Source organism: Apteryx mantelli, chromosome 4 (assembly GCF_036417845.1).
Source record: "Apteryx mantelli isolate bAptMan1 chromosome 4, bAptMan1.hap1, whole genome shotgun sequence".
Lineage (NCBI taxonomy): Eukaryota > Metazoa > Chordata > Aves > Apterygiformes > Apterygidae > Apteryx > Apteryx mantelli.
Genome location: NC_089981.1, coordinates 60,151,142 through 60,170,096, shown reverse-complemented (window position 1 = coordinate 60,170,096; position 18,955 = coordinate 60,151,142). Strand labels below are relative to the sequence as shown.

Sequence of the window (18,955 nt, the reverse complement as noted above, 5' to 3'; positions counted from 1 at the left end):
ACAAGTACTGAACTTAGTACAGAACTATTACCTAAATTCAAAATGAATTTAGTGTTGCTGCCTCCATGTATCAGGCTTCATGTTTATAAGACAGATCATTTTAGGAATCAAAGCATTTTTGCTTTAACTGAACAAGTGTTTTGAGATTACATGCAACTGTATTCATAAAAAGAAGTTCTTTTTGACCCAGAAAATATACCATCTGCATTTGCTATGGGTCAAGCTGGGATTTGTTCCTGAATCAGTCACCCAACCCTAACTCTAATAGAATACCTCTGAATAGTTTTATACTAATAACTGCTCTGTAGAGACTCTTGAAATTATAATATATTAAAGACCCATCAGCCTATCAGAAGAACATGTAATTTTATGTTCATTACTTCTTGGTTCCTGACTATAGAATTTGGATGGTTGCACCTCAATTAAAAGTTGAATCAAAGTTAATATAATTTAAATAAAAACTTCAATAAAAAGTTAAAGTTCTGTTCTTAATAGCATTAACACCCTCTAATGACCGCTACGGTCATTACCACTAGATAACTGACCTTCTTGAACCTCTCTTCACATAGAAACCTTTCTCGCAACACAGTCAATTATTTAGCAGTAATGAGTGCTCTGTAAGAGATTATTGTTTAACCAAGTACCTTGACACACTGCTTTTTCTCTGTTATCTCTATTCTTCAACAAATGTTACATTTTTTTCCATTATAGGCTTTTCAGTTCTGAGAATAGAAAGCTGTAGTCTTATTCTTTCCATTGCAGAAGTTCACCATGTAATTGGCAAACTTCAAATATAATTAAAATCTTGAAAATTAGGGTGCTATGAAACACTGTCTGTGAGCAGCAACTGTGGCCCTGCAAGACACTGCAGTTCTGAGGGCTGGTTTGAGATACCTAAGGGAAATGAGAAAGAAAAAAAGAAACATTGTTAGGGATGAAAAGACACAGTATTCTGTGACAGAATATGGAGAAGAGCAGGAAAAAAAAAAATGAATGAAAAAGAAAAGACAAAGATTGAGAAGCATGAAAGACATGAAAGGAAAAAGTGAATGAAAATATTAAAAGAAGAGGATCAAGGAAAGCAGGGGTGACAAATTAAATTTGGGTGAAGAGAATTCATTTTCATCAAGAAAGAAATCTTTTTGGCAGTCACGGGAGCACTAAATGTTAATGGATCTTTGTTACTCTAGAAGTGTGAGAACTGCTGGTTGAGCGAGCTCAACACGAGGCTGGGAGACCAAACTTCTGAATTCTAAGCCCAGCTGGCCTAACGACTCTAACTGCGAGGAAGGCTCCTCTTCTCTCTGTCTCAGTTTGTCTGTAAAATGTAAAAAAAAAAAACAAAAAAAAACAACCCTTTTTCAAAAGGCATTGTAAGCCTAAGCATGTAGTGCTTCAAAAACATCAAGTATTAATAACTCCTAGTGCAACTGTGTCCTCTTCCTCATGTCTTTCTTAAAGACATCCGGCAGGTTATTTTGATTCCAAGTTTTTAAATAAGATTGATGAAGCATCTTCCAATTCAAATGCTCAGGTTGAAGTATCTTAAGCGTTTTGCACAAATGCAGTTAGAAATAACATTTTCCCTAAAAGAAAACTTACTTAATCAATTTAAGAGAGTAAGCATATTATAATCAGTTCATTTTGAATGTTTTGTTCGCTGTTGCTCCCTCTTGCTCCTCTACACAGCAGAGGGGCTTTAGTCAGATTACTGAACAATACTTGATCAATCTAGTAGAAATACCAGCATTCTATAGTTAGAAATAGATAATAAAGGTAAGATATTTTAAATCTGCATGGCATTACTTGCTTTGTGACAGGGTATTTGGGCACAAAATACAAGAATAAAGGTCCATATAATGCCTTAATCCAGTATACGGACAAGAATGTTCCACAATGAGTCATTTACTCATTTAAAGGCAGTAAATATCTTTTAACTTCTTGAAAGAATTCCCTTCTGCTCTTCTTCCTTGAAAGAGCCCTTGAAAACTAGAAGGAGGGAAAATGAATTTTCCTATTGCCAACACTACTGCTATTTAGAAGACAAGACAGGAGACATTTCTTTAAATGAGTTTTCTAAACTAATACCATGCTATCTCCTAAAAGTTCAGGGTTTTTTTTATCCTGTATCTGGTAGACATATGAGGTTTAGATATAGAGAATTTTTCTGTAAATAGAACGACTCTACTAAGGGGACAACAGAGAACAACAAGCAGAGGGCCTTCAAAGCAAACTGTTTATGATATATTTTCTATCTTAAATTGGTTAAGCTAGATTTTTTCTTAATGAGAAGACTGAAGGAGAGTATAATACACTATTCAGTACTGGAAAATACTACAGGTAGGATTGCTGTATATAGAACTCTGTCAAGTAAACAGTTTACTACACTGGAAGAAAATGGAGCAAGAAGGGTTTTTTTTTTATTATTTGTATAAAATATATTGTTCTTCCAGGCTGTACTGAAACAGTTTCTATTTAATTGCAGAGAAATCCTAAGAAGGTTACAGCAGTGAAACATTAAAATTCTAAGGGCAACTAATAACATTAAAACTTTATAGCCCCAGATAGAATAATTTAGACAAAAACAACATGAACATATGTTTTGTGTAATAATAACAAACATTTATAGCTGTCAAGAGAGAAAAACACAGGTTTATGCACACCTTAATGGCGTGCATGGGTGAGCATGAGTATATTTAAAACATAATATATTACAAAATTGACAGCAGGCATGACTCTTCTGGGTACTATGTTAAATCAATGAATAAATTACCAAAAGTGTGCTGTGGCTGTTTGGATGTGTAATTGAGCTTAACGTATGTAGTGTTATTTCAAAAGAAACTGTTCAAGGAGTTTCTAGACCAATCCACTATGCATCTTTACTAAGCTGTTTACAAATAACAATAAATGAAACTGTCGCACAGTAGGAAGGAAGTTTAGTTATACACATTACATAAATGGAAGAAAAGTTAATTTTAATATGTTTTTCAAGAATTAATATAATAATATCGCTAGTATTCACTGAGTTGGAAACCAACATTTTTCATGTTCAGTTTTAGATTTATGTTCATTAGCTGATACTCTGCAGATGAAAGCAATACAAGTCAGGAGCAGCTCCACTGAAATAAATGTGGATGCTTTGCGTGATATCTATCCTAAGAGAAGAATTGAGGCCTAAATGAATTGACTAGCTAAAACAGGAACTGAAATAGATTCTTAACATATTTCTTGCCAAATAAACAAACACCATTAGATTAGAAACCTACGAAAGTAACTTTTAAACCTTATTGTTGTTGACTAGTTAGTAACAACAAATAATAGCAGTGTCACATTAATGTGATATTTAGAATAAAATAACTGGGTATATACTTCCACTCCTTGTTTCAGAGCTATTTCATCTTACTATACCCAGAGTTTATAAAATTGAAAATTGATCCTATTTTATTGCATTTCTGTCTATATTCTGCTGTTCTAATAGTACGCAGTTATTATACCTTAAATGGTGGTCCTCAAATGTAAGCAATCATAAAGGTCCCATTCTGGACTTCTGTTGCAAATCATATCTTTAAGTCAGAATTTCAGAACACATGGTGCCAAACTCTTTAAAGCCTATCTGTACTATTTCATCTGTACTTTTCTCTCTGCTTTCTCACTATTTCTTTCTATTCCATAAGGGATGATCTCATCTGTCAGCATCAGCCATACTTCTGGTGTTCTTAGGCTCATAAACTCAAGGATTAGCTTTTCATTCTGTGCTAAATGCATGGATCCTTTCCATAATACCATTGCAAAGAAGAAAAAGGGGATGAAGAAATGAAGTGTCCATGTCCAGATGAGCTGTTCTTTCTCTGTGGCTTGATGATGGTTCATAAAGCATGCTATGGGGCTATTATAAAAGAATATGGCAAACCACCTGTCTCCTGGTCAGAAATCCCATTCTATACTGAAAGCCATTGTAGGCTTAACTGTCATTAACATTTACAGCTACTCATGGGATGTGGCTAAGTACACAACTACCATATTCATTTGTCTGCAGTTACTTCCAGGCATTTAAGGAACAAGTCTGAATTTCTAAATGTGATGCAGTCCCCACTGTATCTCTCACATTCGTTGCACTCTCCTACGTAACTCTGTGTAATTATCAATAGGGTAGGACCCACTGAGATATTATAGCAAGGTTTAAATTAAAAACCCAGACAAAATACCAACCCCCCCCCCAAAAAAAAACCAATAAAAAGAATTAGCCACAAGTTACTAGAGCTTGTACACAAACTTTTTAATGCTCTTTTATAAGCATTTTGGAGTCTTTTGCTATGTAAGTCTGTGCTTCACAAAGTGCTCTAATAAAAAGTTTGTTTATTTTTTTAATAATTTAGATACATATAACAGAAAGGTCAGTTCACACAATGCTCAGCATTGCATCGTGTTACCTTCTAATAGATTAGCTCAGAAAACTAGCAAAATCTAACATCACTCTGAACCCAAAGTGCAAGTGTAGTCAAGTGTGCAGTGCCACAAGATACTTAACAACAAGTCAGATTTAAAATGCAGGATGTCCAAGTAGCTTTTTCCTTCAAACACTGTTTTACCTGATTTCCCTTTTGTGATCACCCCAGTGAAGAATAGCTGTTTTATGTATACAGCTGAGACCAGAACTGAAAGATTTTACAGATAAAACGTTGCTAGAAGATGTTGTTCTTGAAAACTAAAATAGGAACTGAATTGAAAAAAAAAGGAAATGCTACTCAATCACATTGAATATAAAAGTAATTAAAAAAATCAAAAAAGAATAAAAATATGCAGAACACAAAATTTACCTTTATCTAATAGTATCTTTGCTCACATCAATGTTCCTTTTGTTCTCTACTACACAGTTAATCACTCTTGGACATCAACCATAACAGCCAAAACTCAAATACTGAACTGTTAATTAAACACAGTAATATTTATAAGATGTTTATTCTGTAGATATGAACACTTAATTTCATGCACAAATAAAATGAAAGTAAAATTTCTTTTTAAAGATCAGAAGAGTGCCATGCCAGTCATTCTTCAATTGAATACAGGAATATGTTTTGTTTTCAGAGCAATAATACAATTTTAATAAAATGACAAAGATAGAATGCTAGTAACAGAAGAAACAATCTTTAGTAATGACAATTGGTAATAGCATCCCTATTAAGTTGCCATTTTAAAGGTACATGATTCTTAGGAGATTGTCAAAAGGGGAAAACTAGCCTTGTGCCTTTAAAACAAACAAACCACCGTGGAACAGTCTGGCACCAAAAGAAAGCCTCGCAGCCCAGGAAGCAGGCTGAGTTTACGCCACTGAAGCCTGCTCTATCAGAGCTAATTAGCCTGAGAAGCATGAGGGAAACCTGCATTGCTAATACCAGAGCTAGAAAGAGCAACACAGGCTGGTGGAGAAAGTAAAACAAAACCCTTAAAGCCCAACTTGTAGCCCTTATGCCACATTATCTCAATAATCCAAAATATTTATCTACCTTGATGACAGGTGAACATCGCATGGTTAGAATACACACTCAAAGTTCATGGCTTATTTGAACTTCTCAGGCTCAAGCTGGTCTGAGATCAGCAGCTCTGTCTATGAAGGACCAACTTTCAAACACAACTGCAGTGGCATCTGGCTCTGGCCAGGTAATAAACACGGCGAGAAGGGACTCTCCCCACATGCTGCTGTATTTTGTTTCACCTATGATCCTGGTGAAATCATGAGGTATTTTGAAGAGCAACAGATGGCACAGGGGGCAAGGGAAAAAGGAAACTTACCTGAAAAGAGTTGAAATTTCAAATCATTTACTTCACATTAGTAATCACTACCTACATTTTTAGTCATCTAAGCTTCCTTCTTTCCATTTGCTTATTTATGCATCTATTTTAGGGTGTTCCATAAATTTCTGAATGCAAACTAAAAAAAAAAAAAAGAAGAAGAAGCTTTGTCGCTCCTGTGGCTGTAAAGACTTGGCTTTGAACGGGCACACCAGCAGGATGCTGAGCCTGCGCAGAGAGAGAGAAAAGTAATCCCTCTGGTAGACTAGCCTGCCTTGCCTCTAGTGGTGAAGCAGAGACTAAATTTCTGCTTTAAAGTGGGAGCTGCCCAATCTTCAAGAAACAAAAGTACGTACTTGTGTTACTAATAACTTATTAAAACATGCATTTCTCTGACAATCTGAACAGTAGGCAGACATAAACGAGAGAAGCACCATTTCCACCAACATTACTGGTGAAAATACATTCTATTAAAATTCAAAAATAATGGAATAAAAATACTTCAATATGGTAGTATAGAGAGAGCAGAAGGAACAGACACTGGCAAAATAAAAAATAAAGGGCCTTTTGGTGGCTAGAACATTCTTAGCTTTAGTCACTAAAATAAACGTGTTTATGTGAATACATGCACAAACACACTCATGTTTTTATATTTTTAAATACAGGTCAAACCCAGCTGGGCGTTTTGGCTAAATAAAACTTGTCAGAGTTGGTCCAGTTATGCCTGTGAAGTTACAATAACCTAATATACTTTCAGAGTTTCAGATAATAGTTTTCAAAGATTCAAATAGCATTATGATAAAATTTGCCCCTTGAGCATATGTCAGTTTAAATATCTGTTCTCATCAAGTCCTCAGTCTTTTCTTGTTCTCAATGGAGTGATTTAGACATCTTTCAAACTCAACTTGATCTATGCTTTAACGGAAACTAGGCCTCCTTATTCTCAAAGGTAAAAATCGTAAGTTCTTTGCTACTACCTGTTTAAGGATAGCTGTTTTCATTAACAGTGATGTCTGCTAAGGAGCCTACACGTGTGAAAAATAAACAATACACAAGATCTAGAATTGCCACCATGTAAAAATTATAGAAGCATACTATAAAGACTATAAAGACTATAGATACTTTGGAATCCTTGATAGTGTCCTCAGAATAGGATTTTTGTATGAAACCAGGTATTTTCCAGTAAATATTAGAAAATGTTGCTTTAAAAATGTATCTGTGTTTTATATCACGATGGCAAGAGCACCAGTAAAACTACAATGAGACTAAACATTGCACATAATAGTAGATACAATTTAGCTACAGAAATACAACTGTTAAACTGTGGCCCTCTACATTTTATACCTGGTAGCAAGCTTAATACACCAGAGAGGAGGTTTCTTTTAGATTAAATAGAAAAAATTGAGGACCGCTGATACAATTTCAAAGATTTGGCTTGTTAAAGATTACTAAAATTATTTCAGATACCAGCAAAACAATACTGTCCAGGAGTTTAATGGATATATAAATATCTATCTGAGGAGCTTGAGGAATATATAAGAAAGCGATCTCCATGAGCTAAAATGAGGGCCAGGTTAGCTTAACGGAGACTTCAGGGACACAATATTATGAAAAACTAACAAAAGGTATTTTACTTAAGTAGTGGCATGGACAAGTTTTAACAGGGCTTGTGTAACATCGAAGAAGAGGTTTAGACAGAAGTCTTATTTGTTTGCCTTCTCTTATTCCAGTCAAAACACTGACCGCTTAGTTTCATTCCTTCCTCCTTGTAAGGAGGCTCTGAGTTAAACGCAGAACTGTTTCTCCTGTCCACTGAAAGGCACACAATTATCAATTTAGGAGAAACAGTTTCCAGTAAATAGCAGCAAATCTACCACGTAGAAGCTGACTGTACATCCAACAGCCCTAAATCTTTTGTTGGGCACTCCAATTTTTTTTGCTTTCAATCATTCAAAAGAATCTGCAACTGTTTAAACAAAAGAAACATTTTCAAAATACTGTGCTCTCAGATGCATATAGCATTTGCATTCTTTCATCAACTGAAAAAGACTTCTAAAAGCAATGATAAAGCGTTACTAGTCAACTTACAAGCACATCTGCATAAGCGTGCATCCTACATCTTAGCCAGTTTAAAATATAGTTATCATTACCCCTTTTTACCCCAGAAATAATGGGCCGGATTCATCCCAGTGGCCTTGGTAATGCAGACTGGGGATTCGCCTTCCCTGGGGAGGAAGGCAGCAGGCAAGAACTGCACCATGTTCTTCCCCTGCGAAGCAGCCTACCATCAGTGCCATACACAACAGGGTCACAGAGACGGAACAAGAAGAGGCTACCAAGGAGATGATTTGATTTACAGTGTTCTTGGAAAATCTCAGCTGTGTAAATCCGTATGAAAACACATCCAGAATGTAACATGCTTTCTTTGGGAAGGGAACAGTAGTTTTCACACCTGTCTCTCTTGGGGTGTGATGGAGAGAAAGCCCTTATAAAATAGCTGACAAAAGGAATGTCTTTGCTTCTTCCTCTGTTTCTGAAAAAGACCTTGGTCTAATGATTCTAAAATTCAAATTTTATGACCTTGGAAACTTACAATCTTTCACCCTAAAATTAGGGCTCAAATAAAGCATTTTAACCAAGCAAAATAAAGTTCAGCTATATACTTCCAATACTCTAGTAGGATATATACAAAATACAAGAGAGAAGAATCTTGGTGGTTTTATGATGAAGAAGAGATTTTCTGTGAATATTATTCAGCATGCAGTATATCATTTTGAGATTGCATTTATTTAGAAACTTAAAGGAAACATTCTGTACATACAAGATCACATGGCTACCTTGGCTTCACATGCGTTTTTGAACGCTGCTTATCTGAAGACAATTTCCCTGCAAAATATGATAAAAGATGCACTTTCTTGGCAAGGAACAGGTTTTATCAATAAAAACCCTGTACCACAGAGGTATTTAAAGGAGGATATTAAAACAGATCATGCAGCCTCTTTTTTGTAACTGCACTAAAAACCTGTCTTTCTTTCTATTGATACTTCTGTAAAATTTTCCAACTAATTCCCAGGACCAGGTACAGCACTTTAAACAGACCTTTTCTGCTCAGTTTTCCTGATCACATCTTTGATGCCCTTCACCAGATCTCTTCTCAGTTCTATGATTAAGACTCACTATAATTCAGTCCCATTCAGTTCCCACATGCAGCCTGTCCCTTTACCGATACCAGCTTCTGCTTCTTTACTTATTCTAAAACTTATTCTGGTTCCTTTTGTTCATCCATTTCTAAAATGGTCTATAAAATTATGCGTTCACCTTTTAAATGCTTCCTGAAGATCTCTTTTGTTACAACAAAGGCTAGGACTGTCCACACTCTAGCTGATGTATGTAAGATTAAAAATACATAGCTTATAAAGCAAGGTACTCAAAACTAGCAAACTGAGCACTGAAGTGTATAGTTGCACTAAAATGCACAAAACCATTCCTTCTTATAGCTGCTTTCCTGTGTTCTTGTGATTGTTACAGCAGCATAGCTTGTTTTGATTAGCCTGGAAACGCTGAAAGGATGTTTTCAATCCTACGTTTGGATAACAACTAATGCAACAAGAACTCGGTTGTATTTGACACACTAAAAGACAGGCTTATTCCAAGCAAAATCAAACTGTTTTCTGCTGATTTACAGAAGTATTGTGTAAATATCACTACGCTTTCTGTCTATTCGACCACCTCATCCCTGGTTCAAACCACTACCATGCAAGTCAACAGAATAAGGATACTGTAATGCCACATCCTAAAATATCCAAAACCGACAAAAATAAAAACTGTAGGCGCATTCTTTCCTAAGATGGCAGAATTAGCAGAATTATTTGTATTTAAAAGTAAGATCACAGTCTAGATATTTAATCTAGACTTCCAAAGTTCCAAAAGATTCAGAATTAAAATGTCACATGAATGATTTTAAACTGTTTAGCTGTTAAACACAACAATACTCTACTTATGTACAGACATTTTAAATATTCAAAATTTTGAAGACTATGCCTTGATGGCAACATAGCAGAACCTTCTGTTCTAATTACACTAAATCACTTTCCTTATTACCATCTTTTGGAGTAGTGAATGGTGAGCTACTGACTTGCTGTAAAACTTTTCAGCCCTGAAATACTTTGTAAGGTATTATAGGGATATTTTTATTCACCAGTGAATAGTAGTAACTAACTGTGCTCAACAGTATGCAGTTGTTCCAAAAGGAAGAGACTACTGCATTCAGTTGAAACTGCAGAGAATTAAGGTGGCAGATGGCAATTACTGATTCTGGGAGTATGCCTGGATAAAGGTGGTTGGGACTTAAGTTTAATGTCTAATCTACAAGGCATTGCATCCACTACATAAAACTCTTTCATATCTAGATGGCAGAGTGGCTCATTATGAACCCATTGCAGGAAACGACTTCTACTAAAGCACTAATACCAACTTTCCTTATCTATATACCTTCCAAGAAAAGACTTGATTAAACCATGAGATAACCACACACAAAGAAGTCATGTATATCACCAGATGAAATTCCCTTTCCATCTATACAATGCCAGAGATGGAAACCTGACTTCCATCTCATTGTCTTTCAAATTGTTATTGACAAAATGACAGCTATTTATTTGACATTATATTCCACAATATTAGTAACATGAGATATAGGATCAAATGCATACATCTGATCCTGAGTTTGTGCACATGCATGTGTGCACATATGTATCATAAGAGAAAGAAGAGAGACAGTAAGTGAAATGACTAAACTCAGTTTGGTTTGTGAACTTTTAAAATGTCCTGTGTGACATAACTCCCACCGCTCCAGCAATCTAAGTAAAATGATCCCTCTAGCAAATGCTCTTCTTGCCTTTTTGCTAGACGTGAGTAATTCTAGGAAAAGAGAAGGAAGGCCAATTACACTCTAATACTATATGCAATACTCCAATCTACAATGCATTAGAAACTCAGTTTTGGAAGTGGTTATGTAAGTAAAAATACTAGATTCTGAATGCATGCTACCTGTTACCTGCTGACAATATGTGAGAAGGCTATTCCAGTAATGGACTTCCCTCCTTTTAAATAACAGGAATTATGAGAAAAAAGCCTGGTGTTTTGGCTTTAACATAATAGGTCATGCATACTATATAGGTCTGCAGAATAGGAATCCAGAGCTGATAAAACACACTGAGAAAAATCAAAACCTACTCACATACATGACATTTCTCTGCACTGATCACAAAGATACCAAAATACTTTACTTGTACATTCCTTTTGTATCATAGTATTAATCTAAATGTTGTAGTTATAGCAGCATGATTGGATGACGTGGACAAGTCTGAGGCAATAACGAATGGACTGTTACCATTCCCTAACCTTTTCTCTGTTTTGTTGTCCCTCTTGCAAATTCATTCTCATATTAAAAAGTTGAGCAGGATACAGTTCTGCCCACCAGGTTTGAGGACCAGCATTACTATAACATTGCCTCTTAACGAGAGTTCCCAGGACCATAAACTTTTGTAGATACTAAATAGTTTCAAGTTTTCATTTTTTCCATGAAAATCACTGTAGTTACTTTTCTGTATATCTGAAGACTGTTTAGAATGGCTGTAGAAACTGTAAAACTGTGTGCAGAGGTTTGTCTAACCACTTCAAACTATGCTTCTGACTAGGAGATCTATTTACTTTTTTAAACACATTTTTACCTCTTCTTCTAATATTCTTCAAATCCTTACTGATTCACATACTGACAGACATGTCCATTATACAGTTAAGTCTATCTTCACAAGTCTGCTCTTTGCCTGTTAAAACTAAGTCAGATTTCCGTGTTCTAAACATTAGGCCCAATATCTGAATGGGTTCCATACTTACTTCTCTGAGGTTGGAAAGGAAAACTAAAAATAATTTCCAGTGGTTTAGTAATTATTCTGGAAAAAAAACATTCAGAAGTACAGATTACATATATATTTTGAGAGTACACCATTATTCTATGAACCTACCAGCCTTTGGATTCCAATCCTATGCACTGAATTGTTACACCAAACAGTACTGTGAATCTAAACACTTGCTGGCAGAACAAAAATATACAGCTCTAGAAATTACGATCACAGGCTAACTCTCCAAACGCATATTGGGAATAGAACTCACAACTGGTCCTAAGAATACTGTTTTATACAATTTTGAATGAAGGCGAATGTCCATTATGGGCAAATACTATTAGGATTCTTATACCTTTTTGATGACATTAATTATGCAATTAACTCACAAGCTCTTCAGAAAGCAATGAAATTTTCCATCAAACTGTGAATTAAATAGATCAGCATGATATCCAGGCAGTAACACTCAGCCACTAAGCAAGAACATATATCATGTTATTTTTCAATACCAGCATTTACTGTTGATTGAAAGCAATATTGTTCCAGTAGGCCTTTCCTGCTGGACAGGTGGTGGCCCCATTCCAGAGATCAGGTACAGAACAAGTGGTCTCAGACATCTCTATAAGGTGGGAAAACACAGACAGGCACACATACACAAGCATTCCTCCTAATTGCCAGATATTTTAGAATATTACTTACTATTTCCATTAGGAGAAAACCTCTATTGTTAACTAAGTGTCTAAGGTTCTGAAAGAAAGATAGATGTATTGTATGACATGTTTACCACTAGTACTGTCAGATCAAGTACTTTGTTGAAAGGTAGCATGCGGCAATTCTGAGATTTATTTCTAAATGTACTTCTCAGTGGGGGAAAAAAAAACTTTACATACTCCAACTTAAGCTGAATACAGTAGTCACTTGTTTATTTCTAAAAATCATAAAATAGCAGCTTAAGTAAATACTTGCTAAAAGAAGAGATTTCACTGCATTTCTAGGAAATCACAGAGAGAATGTAGTGCATTAGAAGAGGAGGTATTAGAAACATTTAAAATCCCTTAAGTCTTCTGTAACAGCTGTTTAAGAGTATAAACTCACATGAAACTTACAATAAAATGAATAATCTCATAAGCAAAATTTGAATTTCTGAATACAAATGTTGATGATATATCTCCAGAATTGCAGAATCTCCCTCTCTCCCTTTCACTCTCCACTGCTTCTATAAAAGATGCCATAGTACTATGAAAAGACATTTAAAAAGTCCTAAGGGAAAAGTTTCCTAGGGTCTTTGAAATTCCTTCTTTTCCTATTTCTTTACCGATTTCTAACACCAACGCTGTTCCTGTAGTTTCTCAGACAAGGCAAGAAAGAAAAATACCCTCTAGATATAATCTTTAGATTTCCTATTATACTTTTCAGGTTCCTTCTGGCTTTTGAAATGAACACAAACTGAAGTCTACACAAACTGAAATCTACAGTTATATTACCAATTGTATTTTAATTTTAGTTAATCTTTCATCATGAAGAAGTAGATGCCTATTATTACTTTTGCCCTTTATTACTTAAAAGAATCATGTTGAGGTGTGGCTTAATGAAGAAAATTACCTAAGAATACTTTTTGGTTGGTCATTTGTTTGTTGCTTGTGTTTTTATTTAAGAGCAGGAACAAAAAAGCATTGCTTCAGGTTCCTACCTCTGTGATAAAAAGCATAGGGAAAGGACCACCTATCTGTATAAAAATTTTAAATATCCTAAACTATGCCTTCATTCTTCCCTTTTCAAGAAAATACATAAATATAATCCTTCTAAGCTAGGATTTCCATAATTTTCATAGCAAAATCAAGCTGGATTTTAGAACACCTTTTATGCTATTATTTTGGTTAAGCAGTTGGACTTTTGGCCATGGGTGAGTCAAGTTGTTCAGAGATAATATGCTGAAATGAATATTGGTATATAATGCAATATAGGGTCACATTACCATGTGAGTGACTAGGGATATTAGGTCAAATTGTGTCTCCTGCTTATAGGTTTTTTTTCCTTTATTTTTGTTTCTCTGTTATCCTTGGCTGTTTCTCCACCACCTCTAAGATCATTGTTGCTATGTAGAATTACTGCAAGAAAACACCAGAACATTTAATGCAAGCTCAGCCAAGAGTCACTCCACAAGTTAGTCTCTAGAAAGCACTGAATATCAATATGAAGAATTCTCTGGCATCGGAATCTGAAAACCTACTTAGCACCACCATCTCTTATTTCCAGAGACAGGAACCTTGAACTTTTCCACAGATCTGAGCTCGCTGCATGCCAAGATGTTAACAGTTACTAAACTGCTCTGTTGCACATTCATTGCTTAGAATGCAATGGAAAAATCAACACTTTCCAATGCTCCTTCCCTCATCTTTTCTTACTACTGACGGTAATAAAAGTCACTGACCCTACATCACACGTTTGTATTGTATGTGGTATCCCTATCCTGCTTGCACCAGTTTGAATAAGCATGCCCTGTATTTAAAATGCTCTTACAAGTACCAAGTTTGGCAACTGGTAAGTACTATAGCCCTCTTTGATAATTAATACCCACAAAATGATTATAGATGTTGATACTTTATTCTTAAAGTACTTGTTGTATTCAACATATGCACTGTTATGGAGGACTTAAACTCAGAGCAAAAAGATTTGTGGCAAAGCATATGACCTTCTTCCCACTACAATGGCCATCCCCTAATTAAGCAATGCATCTGATAGTCATTAACAGGAATGAGATAATGAATCACTTTCTCTCTTCTTTGTTAATTTGCTGTAACCAAGCGGCTAATGGATGTCAGAGCTGACTGATTGCACTGATTATAGTGATTTATAGTTGCAACAAAACAATTTAAAACCATTCTGATTATTCATGTTAAAGATGCTTTATGTTTTGTTTACTAAATGTTTTATGTTCCCCCTCATGCCCCTCTACACACAATGAGAAAGGTCTTCCTGGAAAACTTGAAAGTTCTAAGTTTTTTATTGTTTCAGAATAAGGCATTTCATTTTGTTTATAAAAAAAGTTTACCCAGTAGAAATGAAAAGCCTTAGGGTGGAAAGAAAACTTCAGTGGTGCCTAGTTCAAAAGAAGACGGAAATAAGAGGAAATAAGGCAAACTTCAAGCCACTTACCTTAGGGCTCCCAGTCCCTTCCTCATTCTCTGCAGACACATCAGTAGCCAGTATCTCTGCTTTGATGATATCCAGAGCCCTAAGAATCCAGCTGTGCTGCCGTTTGATTTGCCTCTGTAGTTCCCTCCATTGACTTGCAATCATCTGCAGCATGTCCTTCAGTCCTTCTCCAAAATGAAGGGAAAAAAGTAAAAGTTGTAAATTCAACTACACTTTAAAATATTATTCTTTACTCAAAGGGTTAGCAGAATATTTAAAAGAATAAACACAACAAGAATTTTAATGCATTTTCTCAGAAATAAGCCAAAGCATAACTATTGTTCATACTGGAAACAATACTACAGGGTCAAAACATTTCTTTAAGCCATCATGTTAAATTTTAATTACGCCTCAGTTGACAATTTCAAAAAAGTAAAATCCCACATAAACTATGATTCCTACACAGTAGGAAGGCTGTGGTAATCCCACCCTCTAATATCTAGTCTCTATTTCTAAACATGTCATTAACTTCCACATACATGTTTTTCCCTCCAACTCCTGTACATATTATTTACATTACTATTTTCTAAATATAAGATGACATGCACTACTCTTCCCTGCTAAAGCTTCTCTACCCTTTTGGAACTATACAAATAAGTCACTGATTTCCCATAGCTTTCACATTACTGAAGTGTGTCTGACACTGTGAAACAACAGATGCAAAATGTATAACATGATCATAAAAATGTAGACCAAAGGACAACTTCAACCTGGATGAAAAGCATGCTAAGTAGGCCAAAATTAAGATGGCTTTCTGTAGCAGTACAGTATGCTGATTAGAATCCCATTATCATACAAGTCACGCTAACATCTAAAAATGTGGGGGTGGGGGAAAAGGGAGAGGGAAATCAGTATCTCTCTCCCCCTCCCCTCGATTTAAGGCCTCTGCAGAAAAAGACAAGCCAAACCAAAGGAAAAACATAATTTTAATCTATTCCTCATAAATACATTAAAATTGAGGTAAGAATTAGTTTAAGTGGCAAAATAAAGCTTTATCAATGCAATTACCCATGTAGGGTATGTAAAAAATATATATGTATATATTTGAAATCCTAATTCATTATCTTAATGTTATTTCCATAGCACCTACATCAAAGAATATGTCAGTGTGAAGTTTTCAGTGATGTGATTTCAATTGAAACTCAGCTGAGCAGCAAGACCAAAATAAAATGAACAGACTATTTGCAGGCAGTATTTCATTTTATAAGTATCACTGCATTGTATGCAGTATATGAAACATTTATAAATCTTGAAGGTCAATCTGATAATGTAAATATTAATAATACATAAGGAAGTGAATATATGCAGTAATTTACAGCAATGCTTCTTCATTCTTTAATAGTCTGGAGACATAAAGACTTGCAATATTTCAGAAGGATTTACCTGATTTGTGAGATACAATAAGCTCAAGAAGTTGACGTCCTTCTTCCACCACAGTTTCTTTTAAAGCACAGTGGCTATCTACATTCAACTTAAAACTCTGCAGAAAAAGAAAAAAAAAAACAAAAAACCCTCAGCATCAGACATTGGAGAGGCAGTTAAACATAAAACACACGTATAAAATTACTTGCTGCTTTTTATCAACAACCGCGTCCCCATTTACCCAATAGCCAAACTAATTTGCGATACTAAAAGCTATTGATATTTTGGATCTGGGCTCAAAATGTTTCCATTAGATCAGCAAAGTGCATCTGTGTTGAAACAGCTGACAAATCTAGAAATTCATTAGGTTTTATGAAAAGTCACAACCCGTAGGCTATATCTGGAGTAACAGTGTTCTATAAAATACACTAAATTTATGCCATCACATATGAGCTCTGCTTTTTTCAAATTTCTTTGAAATGTTGGTGATAGCACTATTTATGAAACCATAAAAAAATTACAGCATTGAATATATTGGCCTTATGTGCACTCATACAAATCTATTAATATAGTGTTTCTGAGTTAACTCCCATATCCTTTTTCAAAGAACAAATCAAGCTACTTTACATCTCTGCATTCTCAATTCGTAAAGTAACTATTTTTCATTATTTTTGCACTAACATTTTTACTAGTTTACATGGGCTGTCTGCTTTAAAGGTGATTTTTTTGGGTTTTTTTTTTTTTTTTTTTACAAATTACATTAAAAGGTGTTAATAGAGAAACTGGAAGCATGTTCTGCCATAACTTATGCATCTCATACACCACTGTTAATTCAGTTGGATAAATTCGAGAACTATTTACCAGGAATTCTCTCTTGCATGTAAGGAAGAGAAGCAAAATACAATAGAGGAAGAAGGACTTGCCACACTTAATCACAAATCATGGGCAGCCTGAACACACACATACAACTCTCATTTTCTTTCAAATGTCTGTGAAAGGAATGAAAACAATATTCAACCCCTCAGAAAAAAGGGATTTTGCCTTCTCTTGGGAATGAATTAACTGGCAGAGATTAAAGGAGACTTTGCTAGTGCACATTTGTAGCTTTTGCTTTTTACAGAAGTGACCTGTACTTCTCCAAACACTGCTGACTATTCCAGTGCTTAAGTAGCAGACACCACAAAATACTTAAAAGCCCTCATTTCTCAGGGAAGCCACCATTTCCTTTCCTTCTTGACTCCTGTAGTCAGACTGAATGACATAAAAGAAAACAACATTGTCAGAACTGTAATAGAAGGATGTTCTTTTACTGTTTTTGTCATAGCTGAAAGAGGCACGTTGCTCAAACAGACTCCTACAGTCTTTCAGGCAGCACTGTACCTGACATTTAGTGACAGAGTGTTTTTGAGAATTCTTCATACAAATAAGGAGTAATAAACAGGAATTTTGCTACCTTCAGCATTTTGTCTAGCCCAGTTTTCTACATCTGGGCATCTGAATACAACGTTCTGTATCAGCTGTTGAACAAGCAAAGGTTTAATGGAACAGAAAGGAAGAACACCTTGAAACTCTAACTGGATCAGTCAAGAGAATTTAAAACAGAAAAAAAAAAAGCTCAGTCTATGCCTGGCCCTTTCTTAAATCTAGATTCTATGAACCCAATTCTAGAAGTTCTTTTTCCTTCATAAGAGCATGTCTGAACAAGCACTGACAATATTTAATTTACTGTTTACTTAAAACAGGCTTGTACTGAATAGCTTGTAATCATGCACTTCACAGGAAATGCACCATGCGTGTGCCTCACGCAGCAAAAGAGAACCTAAAGGACCTGAGAGTAGGTTGTGTAATTTCATGTAATTGAAGCCGAGTATAGATGCAGCTGGATGTGGCAGTGTCTCAAGATGATGTGGATGTATTTGATAGGAAAATTGGAAAAGATGAGGTATTCTTTTTCATTAGGAAAAAAAGAGACTTGCTGTCCTAGTAAAGATTCATTTAACATAATGCACCACATCTACAATACAGCCTGATTTTCAGGTGCACCTATTAACCAGTAATAATGTTAACTGAAGAAGTAAAATATGATGAATAAAGATGGGGCCAAACTTTTGGGTTTTGACTAGCAATATTCTACTTGTGCAAAATTCCAATTTTATAGTTAAATTACGCATGGCACAAACACTGTGAACATGCATGAAATTTAGCAGAAATAAACTCATATAAACACATGGGCAGCAAAAGGAGGGAACCATCCATACAAGCATAAATACAAACAGAAGCGAAGGAAATTGTCAGATGTGTAATGAAGTACCAGCTTGGGTGTTAAGAGTTATATATCATTTTTGAATGGGTGGTATTTTCCTAAGAACAAGGAATAAATGGACAAGGAACACTGGAAAGAACAGCCCTCAGTCAGTGACAAGGCCCATGGTTCCTCAAACCTCTGTGACTGAAAATGAGACATATGAAAGAAGCAGATACAGTCGAAAATGTAACAAGTACTGCATGTATGTGCAATGGAGACATGCAAATTTGCACAACTAAGAACAAAATTAGAGCAAACATTTGGAATGGAGGAGGACCTTCAAGCACAGAGATGCTGTCACCTTGGACATTTCCCACCGCCTACTGCTTACTTCTGGCATTTGGAAAATTGTAACTTTAAAAGTGAGTGACCCAGGAACTCTGCTTCCCTCTTCCCTGAGCCT

The 18,955-nt window shown here is 35.4% G+C and overlaps 1 protein-coding gene across 1 annotated transcript in view; it reads right to left on the bottom strand.

Annotated features, from left to right (window-relative positions):
- The window catches only part of AKAP6 (A-kinase anchoring protein 6), a 232,505-nt gene that overhangs the window by 128,861 nt on the left and 84,689 nt on the right, over window positions 1–18,955 (bottom strand). The window contains exons 5-6 of the mRNA XM_067295590.1: window positions 16,269–16,365; window positions 14,847–15,013 (exon numbers count right to left, since the gene is read on the bottom strand). Coding sequence (XP_067151691.1) covers window positions 14,847–15,013; window positions 16,269–16,365 — 264 coding nt within the window. The remainder of the gene's footprint in view (window positions 1–14,846; window positions 15,014–16,268; window positions 16,366–18,955) is intronic.